Below are 12,201 nucleotides of genomic sequence, written 5' to 3' on the forward strand. Positions count from 1 at the left end.
AGGAGTGAGATTTTATCCTTAATCGTCTTGATTTTGTCAATAAAAAATCTCAGGAAGGCATTGCTGTCAGCTTTACAAAATACATGGTTAATCGGTGCAGCTGGGGATACAAGAGAGTTAATTGTATCAAACACTTTGGGATTCTTCCTGTTCAACAGGGAGCAAAGCGACAGAGCAAAGCACACCTGCACACATTGGTATGTTCTACAGAGGGCGGGGCCAATCAGCCGCTTCCTGAAAACACAGCATTGTGAGGCACACAAAAAAGTGCCCATCCCTAACAGTATTAAAGTACTGTGTTATAACAAAGTTTTGTAATAGTACTACAATATTTGTGTGTGTGGAATGTCTGGAATGACAACAAATGTCTGGATTTTGGTGTTTAAGTACAGGACATTTGAGTCTAATGTCACATCAGGACGTGCAAAAAGTGAAAGTGAAATCTTCTTGACCTAAACCGGTCAGACAGCTTTGCCTCAACTCAACAACCACATAATCCAGACCTGAGGTAGCTTGTCAGACTTGTCCTGGGACAAGTGATAAAAGGTAAAACGCCATCTAACTCCGGTGCTTCTCAATGTTTCCTTGACTTGGCAGGGCTCTCATTTCATTTAAAGACCCTGAAGAGAAGAATGGCAGACAGGGGTGAGTATAACTCTGTTCTTCATATTGTGGAATAGATTCATGTGTTTTTATATATAGACAGTATTATTATATACACTGGGTTCTCTACTTACGAACATTTGGAGATACGAACGCAAGCTGACTGGTCTATATTTTCATGTATTTTGTCGAAAATTGCGATATTTTGGCGTTTTACAGAAAATGGCGTTTTACAGTGCTACCATATCATCTACGACAGGGGTGTCAAACACGTGCCATGGAGGGCCGAGACACTGCAGGTTTTCTTTCCAGCCAGTCACTAAAACAGGTGATTTTAATGATCAACACTTTCAGTTTGAGGGAAGGAGCTCATCAATTAAATCACCTGCTGAAGAAACTGGTTGGAGAGAAAACCTGCAGCCCTCCATGGAATGAGTTTGACACGTGATCTACGAGGAGAAGAAAAGGAAGACCAAACAAACTTCCATTGAAAGCTTCTTCAAACGTAGATCTGCTACTCCTGCACCGTCGTCACCAAGTGACTCGCCATCAATGCCTACACCTTCGTCGCCAATTCCTTCCACCTCAGTAGTTTCCCCTGAACGAGTGTAACGACGACGATGATTTTTACTTTTTTCAAAAACTCCTCCTCCTCCACCACCACTACTGTACAACCAACGACGTATGCTCGGCCACTCCTGTTCAAAGGTAAATAACATTTCTCATTACGTATTATTATATCATTTTTATTATTATTTCTTTTCTTCATTATCCTCGTTTAATATTACTACTATTTTTTTTTTTTTTTTGCTTCCCCTGTCCTGTCCAGCCTTTAAGGCAGATAGACTTGTAGATCTAAATGCCCTCAAGTGCTCAACAGATTTACTCTGCCAGGGAGAAGTGTGATATACACTTCCCCTGTTATACAGAATTTATTTGACTTGGATGCTTGTTATTATGCAAATTTGGAGCGGCCGGACCAGAGCAGGAGGGGACAGAGAAGAAGAGAAAAGAAAACAGAGGGGGGTGTGCGGAGATAAGAGGGGGACAAAAAAAAAGACAGAGACAAGGACAACAACAGCAACAACAATTGTGACAACAACAACAGAAACATACAGGACTACATCAGCAAATGTCTGTGATGACGATAAAGACCATGATGGAAAGGACAAAATAATATAAACAACTACAGTGACAATACAGCATTGAAACAGTCACACATAATAGTAGCCATGAAATGAACTATGATAGTCAACAGAATGACAATAACTATAATGCATATCATTGTAAAAACTATAATCATATTGCTGATATTACTACTGGATCCAAACTCATATTTACATACATACGCATATATGTATACACGTACATGTAGTACCTATATCATTGGTAAATTACCTTTTGTTGGACTTGCGAACAAATCGACTTGCGAACGGTCGTCTGGAACCAATTGTGTTCGTAAGTTGGGAACCTAGTGTAATGTATATATACTAGTAAGTAGCTTTACATATTTAGTTGAGTAAAATATCTTTTCACGATGTATATTCTTTGTTTTATTTGGTTGCATTGGGTGTGCACCAAGACACACCATCTGTCATTGCAGGGAATGGTAACTTAGTCTAAATAGTTTGGTTTGGTTTAGTTTATTTGAACATGAAGGTTACAATGGAATACATCTCATGAATCATTCTTTGACAGTTCCACATGTCCAAAAGGAGTAGGAAGAAGCAAAGCTTATTTAATCCTACCCCCCATCCAAATCTACATCTTGTACAGTACATGTAGTTCACTTCCTGCATTCCATGTCGTGTTTTCTGTGATAATCAGGATAATACATAATAGATAACGGTAAGACAGCCCTCCCAAAAAAAAAAAAAAAAAATTAAATATATATATACATATACATTAATAATAATAATAATAATAATAATAATAATAATAATAATAATAACAATAATTAATAAATAAATAAATAAAGATTTTTTTTATAAACAAAAAAAACAAAAACATAACAAACCTGACAGAACAATCAAGACTCTTCTGCCTTGTATTTAGCAAACATCAACTGCTTGTATTGTTTTTTGAATTTGCTCATCTCTGTACATTGTTTGAGTTCCTTACTCAATCCGTTCCATAATTTAATTCCACACACGGAAATGCTGTGGGTTTTCAGCGTAGTTCTCGCGTATAAATGTTTTAGGTTTAATTTTCCTCTAAGATCATATTTCTCCTCTCTGATTGAGAAATACTGTATGAGGTTTTGGGGTAACGAGTTGTTATTAACTTTAAACATTATTCTAGCGATTTGAAAGTGTACTAAATCTGCAAATTTTAATATCTGCGATTTTAAAAATAGAGGGTTTGTATGTTCTCTATACTTGGCATTGTGAATGATCCTTACAGATCTTTTTTGCAGTACAGTGAGTGAGTGAAGATTGCTTTTGTAATTATTTCCCCATATCTCCACACAATACGTTAGATATGGTAATACTAAGGAACAGTACAGAGTGTGGAGTGATTTTTGGTCAAGAACATATTTGGTGGTGAAGTTGAAAGACAGGAACAACAAGAACTCTTGATACACTTGAACTCGAGACAAGTGTGTTGTTTGTGTGCTGAGATGCCTAAAGTTGTATTTAAAAACTCTTCCGAGGACAAAATCAGATGTAAATTCTCTAGTTGCAAAACATAAGAACATATGATAGTCCAAACACAGCAGAAGCTAAGCAATGTGGAGAGTGAGTATCCCTTCATTAAAGTGTAGATAACTGACACAAACAAGACTACAAAGGTACCTCGGTTTTAGTTATTCATTTGCGCCAAAAGGTTCTATGAAAAATGCAACCTATGAAAACCGAGGCAATTTTTCCCATACGAAATAATGTAAATCCCCTTGATCCGTGCCAGAGCCCCAAAAATTTTAATGAAAATACTTTTGTTTTGCATAGAATTATGATAGTTTTACATGGAGCACAACAATGCAAAATATTTATAAATGATGGATGAATGGAACTTTGTTGTTGACGCAGAATTTCCTGATGGGATCAAAATCAATAGTGTTTCTCACCTTCCTTATCAAATTGCTGCCACTCACAACTTTCTTTAGCCCGATGGCGGGTTATTTAGCAGTGAGTCAGCAATGCATGGGGTGGGAACAATACAGTACAGGGCAAATGGACTAATTTGTTACGTGCAATTTTGTACAAAAACCTTGGCAAAATGTTGTCAAAAATCATAACACCGGGGCGTATGAAAACTTAAGTTTGACTATGTACAAAATTCTGTAGTTTGTTTTTATATATGCTATAAATACTGCAATACCGTATTTGTATGTTCTGGAATAGGTTCCAACTTTCCCATGAAAAGTATAGACAGTAAAGCAAATTGATTCATGGATGCATGGTTGGTGCTTTGCTGATGAAACTGGGCGTAAGAGGAAGATAGAGTTGGTGTGACTTGTTTTTCAGAAACAGGGAATGTATTCAATAAGTGTGACGGTCTTTTATATTTTTCCAATTTACTTTACTTACTTACTTTATTGTGACGTTTTAAAGACACTACATGCAGCAAGTTCTTCCAACACTGAAACATACTGCTACCATGAAATCCCACCTCTTCCCGCTTTGTTTGTTGTCAGCCATTGATAGCAATTTGGCAGAATTCAGCCATAACATTAGCTATCATTGACGAAACAGCTTATCATAACAACAACATGACTGCAAATTATTGATTGCTTCAAATAGACTGCTTTTGTGTGTGTGTGTGTGTGTGTACGTGCCATGGCCATATACAAGAATGCCAACAGCTCTGAGTGACTTCCATGATTTGTTTGTGGCGAACAAAAATGTACAACAATTTTTATGCAGTATAATTCGTAATTGTGGGAAAAATATAGACTTTTTTTGGTACAATTTCCTTTTTAAACCACTATGGGTAACATGCTAGCCGGTGGTGGTGGTTTTTCTTATATTCTTTGGTTCCAAAAAATGTAATTTGGAGCAGGTTGCATACAGGCCCCCATTGCCACATTTCTAATTTTCCAATGTATTAATTGACTATTATTGTATCAGTATTATTTTGAGTGGCATGTTCTCAACTCCTGTTTCTTTGAACAGAATAATGTTGCCAGGCGGAGGTCTGCTTGGCTGTAGTTCAACTTTCCATAGTTGTGCTTCTTAAGTACTTGAAATGGACGCTACAGCGTCTCTTTCGGTGGTAGCCATCAGTGCACTGCATTTTGCCTCTCCTTATAACAAATTCTACAAATTCTCGATTGTCATACCCATCCCAACCACTAACAAATGTTTCAAAAAATAATTTATGCCTGGGGAAGTGATAGTTATGATTTCTGGTGCACAGCCAATATTAATATTAACTCAAAGCTTCAATATTTTTTTACTTTGCAGAGTATATACCCGAGAGACGAATGGTGCTGATTGGTGATCGATGGTCTGGTAAAAGCTCCTGTGGCAACACCATACTGAGGAAAGAAAGTTTTGAGTGTGGCCGGACGAGAACAACTCAGTCCGAAGTCAGACATGAAGAAGTGGAGGGCCGGAATCTGGTGGTGGTTGATGCTCCGGGTTGGAAGACCTCGCGGTCCCTCAGAGAGATCCCAGAGGGAGACAAACAGCGATTCAAACTCAACGCCTCCAAATGCCTGCCTGGACCTCATGCTTTCCTCCTTGTCGTTCCTATTGATTCAGCCTTTTCTGTTGACCAGAGGAAGACCGTGCAGGAACACATGAAGCTCCTGGGGGAGCGGGCGTGGAGATACAGCATGGTGCTGTTCACTTGTGGAGACTTCCTGGCAGAGAAGACCATTGAGCAGCACATCGAGAGCGAGGGCCCGGCACTCAAGTGGTTGATAGAGAAGTGCAACGACAGGTATCACGTGTTCAGCAACAAGGATAAGAGCAACTTATCTCAGGTCACTCAGCTGATGAAGAAGATTGATGAGCTGGTGGAGGACAATGAAGACAGCTTCTACGAGCTAGACGAGCACACACTTCTCACCATTGAGAAAAAGCAAGAAGAAGTGGCTAAGAGGGCCGTAGAGAGAAAGAGGCGGGCAGATGAGCAAAGAAAGCAGTTGGAAGGGGTCAGGTCAGGTAAGCATTAGTGTTGCGACCCAGGGGAGCATAACATATTCATTGAGGACACAGGAGGGGAGGAAAATCAAGTCACCAAGTTTATTGATGAATTAACTAAAAAAAGAAAACACTTAAACCTCTCCTTTATCCCAAAAACACAAAATAAAGAAAAGGACCAACTCATGAACAGGTATGGGTAGCAATGCTCGGTACCATAATGGCACAGGTGCTGACGTAAACGGTAGTATCTAGACCGAAAGACTAAGCAGATATGCAAAAATGAGGTATAGTTAGCGCCGCTTGATTCTGGAGTTACGCTTGACGTCCTGACTCCTGCTGAGTCATCATCTCGATTACAAGGAAATTAGAGACACAACTCCCAAAGACTTGTAGGAAGTTGGCAGTAAACAACAATCGACAATAACAACTCCACAATAACATACACTAGATGATGACAAATTCAACAATATTAAGAAACACATTTAATGTCTTGATTATCACCAATAAGCCGTTGGTCAATTTATATCCATCCATCCATTTTCTATACCGCTTCTCCTCTTTAGGGTCGCGGAGGGCATGCTGGAGCCTATCCCAGCTGACTTTGGGTGACAGGCGCTGGACTGGTCGCCAGCCAATCGCAGGGCACATATAGACAACCATTCACACATTCACACATTCATACCTATGGACAATTTAGAGTCGCCAGTTAACCTAACATGCATGTTTTTGGAATGTGGGAGGAAACCGGAGTACCCGGAGAAAACCCACACACTGGGAGAACATGCAAACTCCACACAGAAATGCCCAAGGGAGAATCGAACCCAAGGCTTGCCGATCTCCAGACTGTTACTGTATTGGCCAATATGCTAACCACTAGGTCACCGTGTAGCCCCAATTTATATACAGATATGACTTATAAATTGTAAATAAATTGTATACTCTAGTATTCATGTATTTATCCTCAATGTTTTGGATGTATTGTATTTTATCACTTTTATTAATGGGATAGTTTTTTTACATGAAGTTGAATGACATCCCCATCAGCAGTGTAGTCGATCAACAGTGACTTACCCCCAAATTGCTTTTCCTTAACACTGTACAAGGTTTGTGGTGTCAGTATTTTAACTCCTATTTGCTTCTTCATATATATTTTAGGTTCTACACCGTTTCTTTTCTTTTCACACAGGAAGTGACAAAATGTGAGCAATTGAAATATTAGAGCAGGGGCGTCAAACTCGTTTTCACTGTGGGCCACATCGCAGTTATGGTTATCCTCACCGGGCCACTTTTTATAATTCTCTTTTAGGATGTCGTTAATTAATTATTACATACATTTTTCATTAATAAAAAAAAAAGTCATTTTAAATTGGATTTGACAACAAAAAAAAATAAGGTTTTCTGTCAATATTGACAACAAATACATTTGTCTTTTTGATTTGAAAAAAATATTTTTTAAAGTTGTTTTTGTTAGTAATATTAATTTTGTCTTTACTTTAATATATTATTTTATTTATTGTAAATGTTTATTACATTATTGTAACAATGTTTTAACTATTACATTTTTTTGTATTATTGTAAAAATATTTTTATATATACAAATTTTTACTTATTTAAATACATTGAGGAAAAGGCTTCTGAGATGTCATCTGTACTTCTGTGAAAAAGGTGTCGGACGTCCGACACCTTCTTCGGACAACTCCTGTACGACTGAGAGCCTACACAGGCACAGACTTATTTAAATACATTTATATTAAATCAAAAATATTAAATTACAGCATACAGCATACATATAAAAATACAATAATATAAATGTCATTTTACAATAGTATAAAAGTAAAATAATGAAAAATAAATAAAGACAAAATTAATATTAATAACAAAATTACAATATATATACAAATATTTTTTAAAATATTAAAATAACTGTCCTTTTGACATGCATTATTTCAAGGCTTTCGCAGGCCGCATAAAATGATCTGCCGGGCCAAATCTGGCCCCCGGGCCTTCAGTTTGACACCTGTGTATTAGAGTGTCAACATGTAAAAGATATGGTGTGAATGAATTAGCAGTGATAGAGATGGAGGAGGGGAAGGTTTAAATGGTCTCTGCTTCTCCCAACTCCTTTTTAGACATGAATTGTGCAAATGTAAATACGCGATGTTCCTTAATGTTACTTGTTAAGCGTGTCTAAAACAAATAGTATTCATAATATCAGAGAAGAGACTGACAACTTGAAGTCATTGTGTGGTTATGATAGGCTATAAATTCAATAATAGCTAGTGTTAGTAGCTAAACTCGGCTAAAATTGCTGTTTTTTAGTTGACAACAAAGATAACCAGTGCGTGTGTGTGTGTTACATGGCGCATGGCTTACAACGGCAGAGCAGGAAGAGGGCAGGCTTATAATGCTTAAAGAACATTGGAAAGTTAGCACAATGCAGTACTTAACCAAGGCAGACAGCATCTTTAAGTCAACATCAGCATACATGGCTGAGACCCAAAGGGGCCATTTCTATGAAAAATTGGTTCATTTATGCTGACGTGTTGTAGTAACGCCAATTTAATCACTGTTGCTTGGCAGCGTTAAAGGACAACAGCAACATAGCTACTGTCTAGTTACACAGCATTAAAATATGCATACAGTGACTTCCTGTTCAGTGCAAAGCAAGCTTCAAAATAAAGGCATGGTAGTCTTAACCACAGTAACTAACAAAATGCATCCAACATAACCCCCGTGAACAGGGGATTAAAAATGTGAACAAATGGAGGAAAATGCTAACAAACTGCCAGAGGTTAAAAAATCCTTTATCATCACCCATGCTCCTGATGTCTCTGGCCAAAGTCATAAATAGATGTGAAAGCAATGGCTAGTTTTGATTTCAAATTCAGAATGTCAGCATAGAGAGGTTGCATTGCAATTATTTTGTTTTACCTGATGAGATAGAATAACCAAATCTATTGCACTGACTTTCCATGACTTCTGTGACTTACTGTATCTCATTTAGCAGGCTCATCGGGAACTTGATTTGTTATATCATGAATGAACTTCTGTCAAGTTTGAAATAAAAGAAATATCTTCTTTTGTCTGACACATGTAGAAATGACACCCATTCGAAAACTTCAGCTAGTTCTCCTGGGCAGTCGATTCGTGGGAAAAACCTCCGTAGGGAACACCATCTTGGGAATCACAGAGCATGAAGAAGGAAGAAGGACAACTCGCTCGCTTGTCCAACAGGGCTCTGTGGGTCGGACTGAGATAACAATTGTGGACACGCCGGGCTGGTGGAAAAGCTACCCGGCTTGCGACACCCCAGAGGTGATCAAGGATGAGGTGAAGCACAGCATGTTCATGTGTTCTCCAGGGCCGCACGTCTTCCTGCTGGTGATAGACGCAGAAGCCTCCTTCAACACCAAACACCTGGATGCAGCCACAAGTCATGTGGAGCTACTTGGGGAGGGCGTGTGGGAACACACCATGGTGGTTTTCACCAAAGGGGACTGGCTGGGAGAGCGCACCATAGAGGAATACATCGAGGGTGAGGGGAAAGCCCTGCAGTCACTAGTGGATCGATGCGGCAACAGATATCACGTTCTGGACAACAGCAACGAAGATGATGGCACTCAGGTCAACGAGCTGATGGAGAAAATCGCTCTGACAACGGCAGGGAACCAAGGCCGGCATTTTGTACCTAATAAGCAGATGCTGGTGACCCTGATGGCAAAAAAAAGACAAGTGGAAGAGGCTGCCAAACAGAGACAAAGTCAAGTGAAGGCTACAAGAGAAATTGGGAAAGGTACTGCTCTCCCTGGCTTATTTGTTAATGCACTTTGGTTTGGTCCTGTAATGGTTACAATATTTGGTGTTCTAGGCAGGATTTTCTAGTAGGAATTCCCAGCGCCCTTCAGAAGTATTGGAACAGTGAGGCCAATTCCTTTATTTTGCTGTGGACTGAAACAATTGGAGTTTGATATCAAAAGACAAATATGAGACCAAAGAGCAACATTTTAGGTATTATTTTCAGGTATTTACGTCGGGGTCAGATGCACAATTCAGAAGATGGCAGCTTCTGATTGAACCCATCCCAGTTTTACATGTGAGCAAAAGTATTGGAACATGTGACTGACAGGTGTCAAGTCAATCCTAAGTAACACTGAATGTCACCACTCAGTTAAAGACTGGATACCTGGAAATGAAAGCTGAAATGTTGCTGTCTGGTCTTTTGATGTCAAACCTACATCAAAAATAAAGGAATTGGCCTCACTGTTCCAAAATGTAAAGGATTGTTGGCAGCATGTGCCGTAATGTGTCACTTTTTTTTTGGTTTCCTCTTAGGTCCCACCCGCAAATTGAAAGAGCTGAGACTAATGATACTTGGTCACAAGACAGCTGGAAAGACATCAGTAGCAAATTACCTCCTGCAGAGCATTTTGTTCCCCACCCATCCAAATGACGAGTGTCGGGTGGGGACAGCGCAGGTTGCTGATAAGGAGGTCACAGTGGTCGACACCACGGGTTGGTATCGTGACTCCTCACGTTGCATCGAGAAGCAGGACCGAGAAATAGTCAGAGGTCTGACCTTGAGCCCAAAGGGTGTCCACGCGGTTCTGATTGTGATCCCATTAGACATGAAATTCAAGGAGGCTGAGCAGGACGCCCTAGAGGATCATATGAAGCTTTTTGGTGACACCATCTGGAACCACACTATGGTTCTGTTCACAAATATGGACACCCTGGCGGATATATCACTAGAGGAGTACATTGAGTTGGAGCACAGTGCGCTGCAGTGGCTGGTGGACAAGTGTCAAAACAAATACCACTACTTGAACGTCACAAGGAAAGCAAGCTCGAGCCAGCTCACCCAACTGTTTGAGAAGATAGAAGAGATGTCAGCAAAGAACGGGGGCCACCTCTTCCGCCCTGACATGAAGGACATCAACCTCAGGATTGAAGAAAAGTTCCAAAAGAGGAAAGTCACAAATCAGCTGGAGTATGTGATGGAGGAGATGTTCAGAAGGCGTGAGTTGCAGCTGATGGTATCCTTCAAAGACAAGTTCCTGCAGCTGCAAAAGGACATAACTGACTTACCTGGCGGAAGCCACCAAAAGCTGCTGGGTGAGTACCATTAAATTCAGTGACAAATCAAGTACATTTTCCACCGGTTTCATGTTTTTTCCTGACATTTTTTTTGACAAAGGCATCACCAGAAAGGACAATGACAAGAAGGAGTGTGTGCTGTCAAAAATTAATCAGGAGATTGAAGAGCTGGATAAGGCTGTTATGAAATTAACAAATCGGAACAGCATGGACTTCCTACAGCCTACTAGTATGTACACTTTATATTATATACAGTATTATATTGAAATGAATGCTGCTTTGTTTAACAAGTGTGCGAGTGTTATTCTGTTCTGTAATTGTTAGACTAAGAATAGAAACAGGATCATTATGAAACTGGGACTTACATAGTTCATTTTTTATTTGTCATCAGGAAAAAAAGAAAATTCTCTATGAAAATATACACGTAAGGGAACTCTTAATTGGGAAAAATGGCAATATAATGTATAACAATGGTTTATTGCATAATGTTGTAATCATTTTTAATGTTATTATACAATATAAGAATATGAATAGTCTTTATTAACATTTTTGCTTACTATTACAAACAGCTGTCACCATGATGCAGTGCTGCTGTACACCACGGTGAACCATTGTTTGTAATTTTTTATGTCTCACATTTATTTTTTGAACAGAGCATCATAATATTACTACTATTGTTTGAATTGGATCTTATTGAAATGTGCATGTGAATCACCAATGAATGTCTCACAATGTCATGCCTCCATTTGCAGTGAGCACAAGACCACCAGACTCTGAGAATGTTCTGGAATGGCTGGAATGGAAAGTTGATCAGATGACCTCCAACCTTTTGCACTCGTCAGAATACAGTTCCATGGCTACGCTAGATAACACAGCTTCTACTCAACAAGTGGACTGACTGGCGGGACTACTGGGCGCACCTGCCCCTGATGATCGCCGACCTCATTTAAGATGAGGGATTGCACCTGGGAGATGCTGGATTATTCTTTATGGTTTGTGCCGCACATACGGACTGCTCTGTTCTGGCTTTTATCCATTACACCCTTTTTGCAGTTTAGTGAAACAATTCTTTCCCTCCTGTGGACTAAACTATTCCCGGCGTCTCCCAGAGTGTGCGCCCAGTGCTCCTGGCTCTCCAGTAGGAAACCCCAGGCCTCCTCCAAGTCAGGTCTTTATTTGAAGGCAATTCCAAAAGCAGAAAAGTTTTTTTTATTCTCTGACAAAGTGTGGTTCACTCTCTCAACAGCAGTAAAATAAACAGTGTCACATGACTTTCATTATCGTGCGTTTTGCTTCTTGCCTTCTTGCCTTGCCTATGACAAATGATTTTTAAAACAGGCTGTCTTTTAATGTGACCACATACTGTTTGGTTCTCTTCAATAAACAGTATTTTTATATTGTCTTCGATTTC

At 39.4% G+C, this 12,201-nt stretch overlaps 1 protein-coding gene across 1 annotated transcript; it reads left to right on the top strand.

Moving 5' to 3' along the window:
- Window positions 1-470: 470 nt before the first annotated feature.
- On the top strand, window positions 471-12,163 carry LOC129188655 (uncharacterized). The gene is made up of 6 exons (XM_054789498.1): window positions 471-645; window positions 5,010-5,714; window positions 8,794-9,489; window positions 10,029-10,808; window positions 10,891-11,019; window positions 11,543-12,163. Exons 1-6 carry the CDS (start codon window positions 633-635, stop codon window positions 11,686-11,688), a joined length of 2,469 nt encoding a protein of 822 aa, XP_054645473.1. The 5' UTR covers window positions 471-632; the 3' UTR covers window positions 11,689-12,163.
- Window positions 12,164-12,201: the final 38 nt, after the last annotated feature.

Source organism: Dunckerocampus dactyliophorus, chromosome 10, assembly GCF_027744805.1.
Source record: "Dunckerocampus dactyliophorus isolate RoL2022-P2 chromosome 10, RoL_Ddac_1.1, whole genome shotgun sequence".
NCBI lineage: Eukaryota > Metazoa > Chordata > Actinopteri > Syngnathiformes > Syngnathidae > Dunckerocampus > Dunckerocampus dactyliophorus.